At 35.2% G+C, this 12790-nt stretch overlaps 1 protein-coding gene across 1 annotated transcript in view; it reads left to right on the forward strand.

Annotated features, from left to right (window-relative positions):
* The window catches only part of ZFHX4 (zinc finger homeobox 4), a 123385-nt gene that overhangs the window by 77040 nt on the left and 33555 nt on the right, over positions 1 to 12790 (forward strand). Inside the window, exon 4 of the mRNA XM_030446024.1 lies at positions 4815 to 4880. Coding sequence (XP_030301884.1) covers positions 4815 to 4880 — 66 coding nt within the window. The remainder of the gene's footprint in view (positions 1 to 4814; positions 4881 to 12790) is intronic.

The following is a 12790-nucleotide window of genomic DNA, read 5'->3' on the forward strand; positions in this document are numbered from 1 at the left end:
AACCATCATAATATATTCCAAATTATGTTGCACTAACATTATGTGATTTAGACATTTTAGGAGGGGGTATTTGCTTTACATTTGCACACCAGCCTTTCAGATCTTGACTCCCACCCAGGAGCAAAAGGCCATAGCCAGTTTTCTGCATTATGATCCTAAAGATATCACTGATTCATATCATAACTGCAAATGAGCCTTTGGTAATTAGGATTTAACCTTTATTGCACAGAGAAAAAGTGAACAATGGAGGCAGCAGCTCATCATAATATAAAAAGGGACAGGGGTTTTTGAACCGTTTGGTCTAGTTTGTTACCAAAATCTTATTTTTAAAAAAGAAGACATTGGTGATCATGTATGGAAGTTGGATTTCGTATATAGTTTGCTTGGAATTCTCAGTTTAAGGAATAACCTCAGTTGATCAGAAAAGGTGTTAACATTTAAACATTACTATATTGCCACTTCTGGAGATTATATCACAGCAAATGAATAGGTAATAAATAGGTCAGTTTAGGGTATCTTCATTTCACTTGATGTTTCTGGGCTATGATCCTTCAAAAACAGAAAGAGAGAGAAAAAGAGAAAAAACCAGTGACACGAAGGGACAGAGGTAAACCTAAGCCACCATCAGTTAACCCTCCCCCATTCTAAACGGTACTGTCTGGCTAAGCAAAGCGCTGCCACATATATATCAGGCAAGGTTATTACCACTCTGCTCCGTAAACATGCTATGCCTCCTGGACATCTTCTATTTTTATTTCATTTTTGTGTTATATCTTTTATGTAAATCTAGGCTGGAGAGAGCGAGGAGGCATTCGTAGCATTGGGCCAAATTCATTCCAGGTGCAGTTCCAGGTCCATTGACTTCAATGAAATTACACCTGGAATGAATTTGGTCTATTATTAACTATAGAGATTACATGTCCAGCTTCCTTAGTATACTAAAATATCCAGAATACATATAAATAATGAAGTATGTAATTACAGTCCTGGTTTTAATTTGTGTTTCTAAATGTGCTGATGCTTTTGCACATGTTTGTAGTTATAGCTATGCTATTCTAGTATATTTTTGTTTAGTACAAATATATTTGAGTTTTTCTCTAAAACAGAGATACACACTTAATGTTAACTTTCAAATATCCCGGGGAGTAAAAATTTGTATGATGGCTGATTCTCTAATTACAATATTAAATTATATTGTCTTTAAATATCATATGTGTCGATAGGTAGACAGATAGATGAACATACAGAGGACATTGCAATACTGCTGCTTAAAAACATTGGTTAACAACAAACTTAAGTTCTTATTGATTATATGTTAATCAATATACACAAACAGGGGATCTTGCTAGAGTTGATAGGACCAATAGAACTGTTACCTATCAATATCAGAGATTTCATTCATTTATATATTTCCTGCAGTAAGTACCAGGTTTGTTGACAGGAATTTGACCAAAACCAAAAAAAACCCCAGGCAGTTTATGAATGGTCTTTTCCTTCATCAGGAGGTGTAAAAACCATAAGGTATGACTTACCTCTCCGTACGTCTTCTAATTCTGTTCACCTCCCCTGCACTGTTTTGTACATTCCTGCATCTTGCAGTGTTACACACTGTGAAGACCCAGTAAGTGAGTTAAAGTCAGATGACGCTAACGAATCCCAGTGCAAATGACTGAATCAATAGGAAACCAGCCACTGCTGTTTAAGTGTATCGATAAATGTACCTTTATTTTCTCTTGAATGGATAAGTGTCGCAGTTAAGAGTCCTATGGATCTCTTAATTGAAAGTTAATTTTAAATCAATAAAGAGAGTAATTTAAATATTGATCAGTCCTTTCTACACGAATTGTTAGCTGATTTTTTTTTTGAAACAACTTTGTTTAAATGCAATCAATAGCCCACAATCAGTGCGTTCCATAAAAAATTGACAGATGTTCCCAAAATGCCTGCTAGGCATAATCTTATCAGTTTGCATATGTAGCATAGATATTTCAGTAATTTTCAAAAGTGCCTAGGTATCTATGGCAGAAATGTGCTTTCCTTAAATACCAAACTGTACTATTAAAACACATTCTTCCTCTTGTTTTTCATTAAGGTGGTTTAAAATTAAAAAGGAAGATTTCTTGGATTTCCTTGACTGTATAAGTAAAATTCCTATTGTTTTATTAATGCAGGCAGCCTGCAAAAGAAGAATGTCCTTGTTTTGCTCACAGGGAAATAGATATAAGTGCTTATTTGAAGCACATGTATTCTGGAATTTATGCGTCATAATCCATCAGATGTGTTACTATATGCAAAACGATACTTAGCTTTTAATTATATAGACATTTCTGTGCACAGTGTGAGTGCATGTTGAATAGTTATCATTTTTAGCTTTATTTCTTGGATACCACCTCTCTTTCTCCATAGCAGCACATAGCCAGGCTTTCTTTCATTTCAGTTTGACATAGCACACAGTTAAAAGGATACAAATTTCATTTCATGTGATTTGTTGAGATTAACCTAATAAAATAAACTTGGCTATAGGCAGCTTTCAACATTTCAGCAAATATGACACTCTTCTTACATGCCTTCCCACAGCAGTTTCAGTAATTTGCCCATAGTGGCCTGCTGCAACTGAGCCTGTCAGACCTAGTGTTGAAGTCTGACTGGACATTTTGGTCCAAGCAATGTGAATTGCATTTTTCTCCTTTACGCTCTTCTTAGTAAGTTATATTCTGATGTACACAGTCCTAAAGTTGTCCTTTATTATTATTTTCCTTACTTTTCTTCTTTCAAATCCAGTGACTCTTAGAGAAGATTTGTAGTTCTAAGTAATTAAGCTCTTTTTGAAATACGAGATGATAAAGTTAATTATAACAAATCACAGTAGTATGCATATAAAATGTTGTCGAAAGTAACATTTTTATTTTCAGTGGTGTGACAAATAGAAAATAAAATTGATTGACAATTATTCTGACATTTGACTAAACTGTATTACCATAATTACATTTATTTTCTAAGTGACAAACTAAAAATTAATACCCATAATTAAAACTGTTTATGACACATAGTAATTTAAGGCAGAAAATAATAAACAATTTTTTTTCTTTTCAAGAGTAGCATCTAAGGGGAAAAGGCATTGCTTGGGGAAAACAAAATCTGTCATGCACTATAATTTACTCGATTTTTACTATTAATACAAATGCTTCCTGCTGCTCTAAAAATCCACTATTTCTTAATCCAGCAATATTGTCCTCATAATGATACATTTCAAACCCATTTTGTTCCCTAAGCCGTATTAAAAGGAAAGATTAAAAAGAAATGTCCAGGTATCATTAGTCCATATGCATATGGGTTCAGTGTGTGAGGATGCTGTTTCTAGGATTGGCCTTAAGATGTGACTGATAGATCTTATTTGTCTGATAGAGTTGACCAGGGAAATAGAGCTACAGCTGGTTACTTCATTAGGTCCTCTCATTGATTGAACCCTGCTGAAGTGATGCAGCAGGCTCCTGAGATAACTGCTGGTAATAGAACAAAATGAATTCTTATCACAGAGATTGGAAAGGCCATTAACCCTGGCCTCCAATGCTTTTCAGAGGTCACAGACAGGAAGCCAAGCGGTGACTGGGAAAACTGTTTTCTGTCTAACTACAGGTCATGTTAGAGGCGGTGTGTGACTTTTTTACCCTTCGGCTTCTGTACAGATGAAACTGTTACACTGGCAGATGTTAATAATCAGCTGTAAATAAATATTGGAAGCACAAGAAGAAAAACGAGAAAGCACAGGAATTTATTTCAATAAATATTTAATAAAAGAGCAATTGTTACTGCAATATTTACTGCCAGTTCTGCCGCAGATTTTTGCCTAATACTTTTCCATATAAATTGAAAAGAAAAATACATAGAGGCACTTAAAAAAAGGAAATTTAATATGCTTTTATATAAAAATACCTTTCCTTCCTCCCTTCAAAGATGGGGATTATAATTGCCTGCTGCCTGCCTGCTTGCCTTATTCAGCAAGCCTATCACCAGTTCATCTGTGAATTAGTGCAGGGCACTGTTTGCCTTTCACCTGGTTGAGAAGGGTATATATCTAAGTAACAGTCCTATAATTTACATTTAATGCAACCTTTCAATTGACCAAGAGCCCACAACCTAAGCCCCCATCTCACAGCTGAGGACTTTCCCACATTTGTCAAGTCAGTGCCACTCCAGCATCAGCCAGGAGAAATCATCCATTTAAAGCCTGGAGCTGCACATGACAATTTTCCTTCCCCTCATGAGATATCCAGTCATGGCCAAGGTAGCTTTTTTTTGTTACTTGTTTGACGCTTGCAGCAGTGTCTTATACAGATTGATTAAGAAAATACAGTGGGATGCAGCTTATAAAATAAAATGGAACGTTGTTTTCTTTAGTACTGACATATATAAGGCAATGCAGATATGTCTTGTAGGTTGTTTTTAGCAGTATGTTGGTGGCTTCTATCCTTGTGATTGTGATTTAATTTCAACATCTGTGGTCATGTGGTATTCTCTGCTGGAGCCAATCTTTCACAAGGAGCAAGTTCATTTAAATGTAAATGGGGTCTTGTGGATGGAAAAAACTACCTACTTCATGTCTTCAGCGACCCACCCAAGCATTTGGTTTGGCTTTCCATGCATAAATAATAACAAGAAGGTATGCTGTCATTGCCTTGCTTGAAACACCAGAAGTGGTTTGGCACAGCAGAAAGCCTAAGCACTAAAAGATTGGTTTGGATAAACTCTCACTTCAGATCCCCATCCTGATTAAACAGTAAAGAAAAAAAAAAAAGAAAAAAAAAAGGAAAAAGAAAGAGAGAGTTATGGAGTTATTTTGAGGACTTGTGAATTACAGGAACAGATGAAAACCAGCTCAGGCTAAGACCATACCATAACTAAAAATACCCTGAAGTAGCAGAAAACTTGTCATTTTCTTAACTTGAGTGGATTTTTGCTCCTAATTGTTTTTAGCAATTTGCAAGAGTGGGATGAGAATGTGGTATAAGTGGTAATATAATTAACATTATTTTAGCATAAAAATGCAGACCTACATTGTCTAAGTAGTTACCTTCCCTTCTACTAAACAGAAATATATTACATAACTAAAGTATGTGTAGCTTTTTACAGTGTGTTATTTAATATGATAAAATAGAATGCTTTCTCTTTATTACTGATGTATGTAAGGAGATAGGAATGATTGCACACCTTTTTATCAAAATCTCTGTGGCATATATATTTTCAAACAGCTAAACTCATGTGTTGTCTTCTCATAGAAATACTCAGGTGTATTTTAACAGAACTGAAAACTCTCCCTTATGAATTTCCTTTCCCACCAAGCAAAATCATAAGCAGCTTTTCATTTGTGTGGATGAATGGATATATTTTCAGAATTATTTCATTAAACTCACACTTTTATGTATCTCATTTATTAAGAATGTTATGTTCGGTTGCAGATGTTTCAGGGCATGACACATGAGCCTGGAATCTCACTGCATGATACCTTTGGTGCAATTCACTTATGAAACATCCAAACTTCCAGTTAGTTGTGTTCGGCACTAGCAAAATTTTGACTCTGTTCCAGAGTGAGTAATAAAGCACTGGCATTTACTGTTTTCAGAGATTTTTAAGAATATTTGACAAGCTTTTATCTTATTTTTATAAAGTAACATTAGTTCAAGATGAGCTAGATTTGAACAGGATATTTGCTATTCAGAGTAAGAAACAGGATATTAGTGTTTATGTTACTCAGCTATGTTAGGTGTAGCTGTGAATCGAGTAATTTTATCCTGTAGGCTTCAAAACCCAAAATGTTCAAAACCTAAACATTGGTCACTCTTATTTTTTTTCATTGAGCGTATTAAATAAGAATAACCAAAGATGTATGTTTAGTTTTCATAAAGATTGAAGTAAAATAAATGTAATATAGATACATAGTGGCTGAGCTAATGATTTTTATATCTGACATACTATTCACCATTGGGGGATATACATGTTATGGTTTTTTTCATTATTCAGTTACATTCCATACAGACAAGTTCCACAGAACCTCTTAAGTGTCTAAAATGCATTTGCTGACCAGCAAAATTTTTAAGCTAAAAAAGTTGAGCTCAGATACTGTCATGACAATTCAGAGGTAGAGGTGCTTCCCACCTCCTTAATCTATCAAAAATCTTGGCAGCACACGATTTCTGAAAACCAACATTAGTGGTTGCAGAAAATGGAATTTTCGTTGGTTTAGAATGTGCACAATTATTTTCCCAAGTGCTTTTTGTATACCTTTGTGATTTCCAATACTTACAAAATGATTGGAGAGACAAGTCCAACTCCTAATTCACTAGTCTAAAAATGAGAAAATGTTGCAAATGTCCATGCACTTCAGAAGAGAGTAAATCCTACGGTGAGTGCTATCTTTTACAGCTTGAAGAATTTTGAAGGTACTGTTGCAAAAGAGAAATAGGAATTGTGATACAGAAAATAATATAATTATAATTGATAGACTAAGAGCAGATACTGTGTTTTAGGAAAATTCTAGGTTTCTTACACAACGGTAAGCTATGATAGAGAAAGAGGGAGTATCTCCACACTATTTTTAAGGCAAGTTAGAACTAATGTTTCCTTTTGAATTAATATGTTTCTTTCAAAAAAGCAGTATATAATTTTACGAATATTGTGAAAATTATGAGCATCCTTAATTTAGTCACTTTTTTCCAGTAGAAAATTTGATGAGATCGTCTTTTGGAAGTGATTGAAAATCCACTTAAAAATTGGCGAACAAATAAATACTCAGAAAGAACAAAGAGAAAGTCTGTCCCCAGAAAATGTAATAACTTTATTAATACAAATACTTTACTACAAAGAACCAAGGCATTTTGTGCCTGAATTTGTAGTTTGTTAGATGGCATTGCTATCATTCCCCAAATCCTGCAGCAACATATCTGATTAATGTACCCAAAGGCTAAAATAGCAGGATTGCTCACAGGTGCCAAAGAATCTGTTTACATCCAGCTTGCTAGAAAGGAATGAAATCCACTTTGCTTGCAACCATTTTCAGTTTGGGAGGTAATGAACATGAAATTTCTTGAGGTCTAAACATCGAAGCATAAAACCATAAATATGGGTGGAACGTTAGAATTAATGATGTCTGGCCCAAGTCAGGAGATAGGAGCCAAGTTTCTTACTTGCATCTGTGGCTTCCAAGAGGGTGAGATGGCTCTGGGTTTAAGTTGGTGTTTCTGGAAAGTAAGAATTAGGTACTGTAGTTTCTCCAAAAACTGACACAAACACAGGTGCTACTATTTTCCTGTTTCACTTGAGGTGCATCATGTTTTTCTAGAGCCTACAATAACAAATGGAATTTCTGGTTTTGTTTTCTTGCACTTCTAGGCTTTGATAAATGTTACATATTTTTCTGCTGTCCATGTCCAATTTAATCAATATTACAAGTGCTCCCTTGTGGTAGGCGGAACGGTGGCAATAAAGTGAAATTTCCACAGCTCTTACCCATGGACATTCTCAGAGGCAAGATTCTTATAAATTTCACTTTGCTTCCTCTGTAATAGATTTAAGAGCTCCATTCAGGAAGGAAGTTCAATGTGGTTTCTCATTTTCAAAATGTAGATAGTAAACCAAGCTTTATTCTTTTTCCAGATCTTTAAGAACTTGTAGCTTTTTAATATTCTTTTACCACGAGTGTTAACAAATGTTCTTGTCTCCAGAATTGTACTGATGTCCCAGTGTGACTCTACATTTGAAAATGGGACAAGTAAACTAAGGTAAATTTCAGACATTCCCAAAATTTTTGAAACTGGTGTCATTTAGGAGAGCTTAAGGCTGTTTGGAATATCTTATTCTACACATAGGAATTGCTAATGTCCACTTTGAATGAACCAGCTACGTTGGCTCTGTGCCACTGGGCATCCTTTTCATTTCAAGGCTTTCCTCCCAGCCATTTAAACCCTCTTCTAGGCATCTGTCTGATGCTGCAGCAATGAAAAACAACTTTATCAAAACCTAAGATCTGGTCTTTAGTCCCAGAGTTCATTATAATAGTTTAGAACTTGTGTGCTTCTTGTTATTTTGGTGTCCTCTATTACGAAGCATTACTGTTCTGTCTTCTTCCTTGTACAATGCATCATTTGGGCTCAGCAGTCACTAGCAGAGTTCTACTTCATTCTTCATGACTGATTATTTGTCTTATTAAATTCTCCTCTAACAAAGGGAAGGCTTGAAACACTGAAATTGAAAGAGATAGAGGAATGTTCACACATTTAAGAAGATATGCCACCAGTTCTAGCCTTTATTTATATTATATTCTTGCTTCTGTTGTTATTACACCCGTTCAGTGAGAAATAAACAAACAGTAGGAGGAATATTAAATAAAGGGTTTAGGCAAATTAGGTTAGATGAAGAAACGATAAAAAAGATTCAACACAATTCAAATGAAACAGCAGGGTTCTAAATGATACTGTATATCTATAAAGCTGTATGTTGCTCCATTGTTACTTGGGAAGCCAACTGTTTTCATTTTACATACCATAAAATTATTGTAACTGCATTTCTGCTAAAGCAAGGGTGGAGACAGTTTAAAATGGAACAGGCTGTGTACTGTTTCCTTAATCATAGGAGCCCTAGAATAATTATCAAACAGTGTTTTCAACAGAGTTGATCTATAATTCATCTAAGGAAGAAAACATCTTTCCAATAAAAGATTTTTTGTCCTGAATTTTTCAAGTGTTTCTTTTTATTATTGTCATTAACCTAATTATCAAATTTCACAACTTCATTTCTCAACTACTTTTTTCATATGTTTGTAGCTGGAGGGAAAAAACATAGGTGGAGACATTCAGTAAAAAGCTTTTTACAAGGGTTACAGTTTTTCTAAGTTACAGCCAAGAGAATTTAATTGGGGGAAGGTTTTTGGAGGGTGGCTTGTATTTTTTGACAGTTTGTAATATTTTCAACTCCATAACTCAAGAGTCATGAGACTGTATTAAAATTCCTGAGATTTATAAAGCAGTCAAATTTGAATTATCTGTGAATAGATTACCAGGGCTGTGGCTCAACCGGAGCCCATCTGCTGCCCACACCACTGGCTGCAGCCCATTGCTGCAGAATACATGACACAAAATAAATATTTCTCTGAGAAGCCTGCTCTGCTCACTGCAATTTAATGCTGTTCCTTCATTCCATAGGTAGCTATTTACAAGTGAAAGTAAGTGAAGTGCTTCAAAAGTAAATGTACTAAATGTGTTCTTTTAGTGCAGTTTACATATGGTTTTGCTTTATTTAAGTAACCCCACCCTTGTAGTACTCTGGGTAATTGTGAGTTGATTGTAAAACATTTAGGTTTGAGATTTAGGCCTTGCTTTTGCTTAAGTCTTTAGAAATGATGGTAGTGGGGTTTGGATGGTTTCTTTTTCATCTGGTTTTACCAATGACATTATTTTATACTGTTTTGTCACCCAGTGAAAGTTCATGTTATTGCGTAACTCCCTAAGCTCAGACTGTGTGCCCCCATCATGAGACTTTAAATAAAAGTTCCAAAAGCTGGCAACTCTTCATAAATTTCTGTTACAAGACATGTCTTCCATGCTACAAGTAAGACACACCTATAGCTTACTTCACAAAAGTACCCTCCTTGACTGTGATGGTTACAGTCCAAGAAGCACATCTTGGATTCCAGCAGTGGGCCCTTTTTTGACAGGGAGTGAATGCGTGGCAGAAGTAGGACTGAAAACAGTTTTCTGTGAAAACTTTTCTATTTTGAATGAAAAAGTATGTGAAATAAGTCTTCATTAGAATTTGATCAGCAACTGCTTCTGGAAGCAATTTACTGAATGCTGCTGCACCTGTATGTTATCTTCGAAATATTTAACAGTTTTCACCCTTCATTTTTCTTTCTTTCTATTTGAAACTATGGGTTGAACACAAACTTGGTTATGCTGAGTTTATCGTAGTGTCAAGTAATATTTAAGATATGATTTTCAACTACTAACTTGCAAGGAAGAAGACTTACTTGAATCAGGTTCCATTTTCAGATTGCTTCTCTTCAGAATATGGTAGCTGATGTTTAGAAAGAGCTGGAATACATTTCGAGCTCCACAAGGGACACTCAGAACAATCCTGTTTCTGTTTTATTTGGAAAGTCAGCATATATAGGCTTGTCGTAGCTCATAAATTACTACTGGAATACTCTTTTCTATTTTAAAAATTGTCTTAAAATATCTTAGTTAAATAAACATAAAAATGGGTTTTGTTACACTGATACCTGAATTTTCTTACCCCAGAAATGCATAATAGTTCTGCCCAATCCCATGACTGATAAATACAAGTGTTCAACTTAGTTCTTTTTTCCATGTTGATGCATCTAACTTCCCTAGTTAGGAGCAAGTAAAAAGTTTCATGTTTTTCCTGATTCCTTGTGTTCCCGGTTTCTGTTGAAGTCAATTGTCAGCTGATTCTTCTTTTCTCTCTCTTTTTCTCTCTCTCTCTCTATATATATATATGTAAAATCAAAATATTTCAAGTGTTTTTAAAAGTTCAGCTTTGTATAAACTTTGTGAAGGATTGCCCAAAAGCAGCATGCTCTACTTCTGTACATGGATCTTGGAAGTGGCACAAACCATGAAATCGGTTTGACCTTAGGTATGCTGCCAGGCGGACACCCTCTGAAGAAATAGAAACCTGTATATGGTTCCTCTTAGTCATTAGCTAAAAAACATGGTATTTTATTTTTCAGCCTGACAAACTGTATGCTGCATATGGTGGCATGAGTGAGGAATGTCATCTCATTGTCACATGCAGTCCAAAATAGATATTAACTCAGAAAAGCCTTCAGAATATTCAGCCAGACTATTTCCTCACCATTTTAGAATATAGGTAATACGTTTATGCTAATGCTGGTATTGTCAAGTAGGCTGATCCAACTGGATGGAATGTCAGAAACATAAACAAAGGTAACTAAGTTCATGCTTAAAAACCACTTAGTTAATTTTCATGGAATACATTAGAAAAAAATAATCATTGAAGATCTTAAACAGAGCTCAACGTTACGCTCAGATGCTGTTTGAGACTAAAAATAGAAGTTTTTGAAGATGCATAGAGTAACTATTCGGTAAGCAGCAGAATTTATTTTATAGTTTTATGAAGGTACCTAAATTAATCTTGCTCTTATAATAAGCAACTTCATAGAGGTTTGGTTTTTGTTTATCTGATTTGGAAGTTATTTGCTTTTTATTTCACATCATGTTCCACTTTTCAAGTGAAATACTACTATAAACCAGTGCCTATTATAATCCCCAGACCTCAAAGCCCAGCACACATGGTTTTGTGAACACAATTTGAAATGAGTGGTACTTTCTCAATACACTTGTAGGTTAGTGTGTGTGGAGGATATATGTTTTATGAGGACTATAAAATTTGCTTAAAGACCAGGTGCTTACCTGGTTTTGCATTGGTAAAAATCCTTTGTACCTGATGTATGGAGGTTTGCTAATTTCTCTGACACTATGTTGATTCTTGAAACTGCTCAGCTTTTGGTCCATAGGTACTGAGATAACACCAAGCACTTCAAGGAATCAAATATTTTGTGTCCACTTAAGTGCATTTTTTGGTAGTATGACCTCTGAAGATTTGAACATCTGTGAACACCCTTACTCAAGCAAAGCAAATCCATGCCAATACTTCAAAAGGTATTTTCCCCCATTCTTCAGCTTAATAGTAACTGTGGGAATAATTTATGCTGAGATGATCAAAACATCTTGTTTTAAAAAGAAAACAGTACCTGTCACAAATATAGCACATCTGTCCAACTGTAATTGCATCTCATCTTTACATGTCTCTTGCCCTCATAAGGAAAACTACAATATTTTTTGCAATTACATGTATGAGTTTATTAGTGTATGCCTGATAGCATGGTTTGAAAGCTCTAAAATTATTAAATATCATCCATATTACCACAGATGTCTGCATGCATGTAGATTAAAACATTCTCCACTCACTATGATGCCTGCTAACTTCAGGTACTGAGCTATTCCTAAATTCCTAATTCCTATTCCTAAATCCAATTGCTAAAGTAGCTAAGCCTGGGTCTAATATGCTAAAAAGAATCAGTAAAATGTTGCACTCTGTAGGAGGTTTTATTCACTCCAACCCTGTGAACTTCAGTCTGATATTTATAGGAAAATCCCTGTGCATTACCTTACAACCTACTCTTACGCATTTTATGACTTTATATGTTACAGATAACAAGATCTGTAAATATATACTGTTCATTGATTTTATATGTCTGAATGAGAAAAAAGGGGGAGTTTAATATATTGATGTAGAAAAGCAGGTCTGCTTCTGCCTCTCAAAAAAGTCATTTTTGTAATCAAGGACTAATATACATTGCACTACCTTAGTTCAGCACCAGGTGTGTATGCATGAAGATGTGGTCTGTAACTCCATGGTTACAAAGTATTTTCCCTTCCCTTTCTGAATAGACCTGCACAAGGATATGGATGAATCAGTGATGTGCAGAGGTGGCAGAAACTCTTTTTAGCACCTTGCCATGTTTGGTGAGAAATTCAGAAAGTGTGTAGTGAAGGAGGCTGGGGATGTCAGGAAGAGAAATAAAGGGATATGTTTAAGACAGCTAAAGAAGCTGCTTCCCTATCTGTCTCTGCTGGAGAGATCCTATTTTTTATCCTTAGCAGGTCACCTTACCCAGACTTCTCATAGGAGTTCACTGACTGCATGGCCTTCATTTTCTGAGTGCTTGATTTGAGGCTGTACTATAGTGTTAAAT

This window comes from Calypte anna, chromosome 2, assembly GCF_003957555.1.
Source record: "Calypte anna isolate BGI_N300 chromosome 2, bCalAnn1_v1.p, whole genome shotgun sequence".
Taxonomy (NCBI): Eukaryota; Metazoa; Chordata; class Aves; order Apodiformes; family Trochilidae; genus Calypte; species Calypte anna.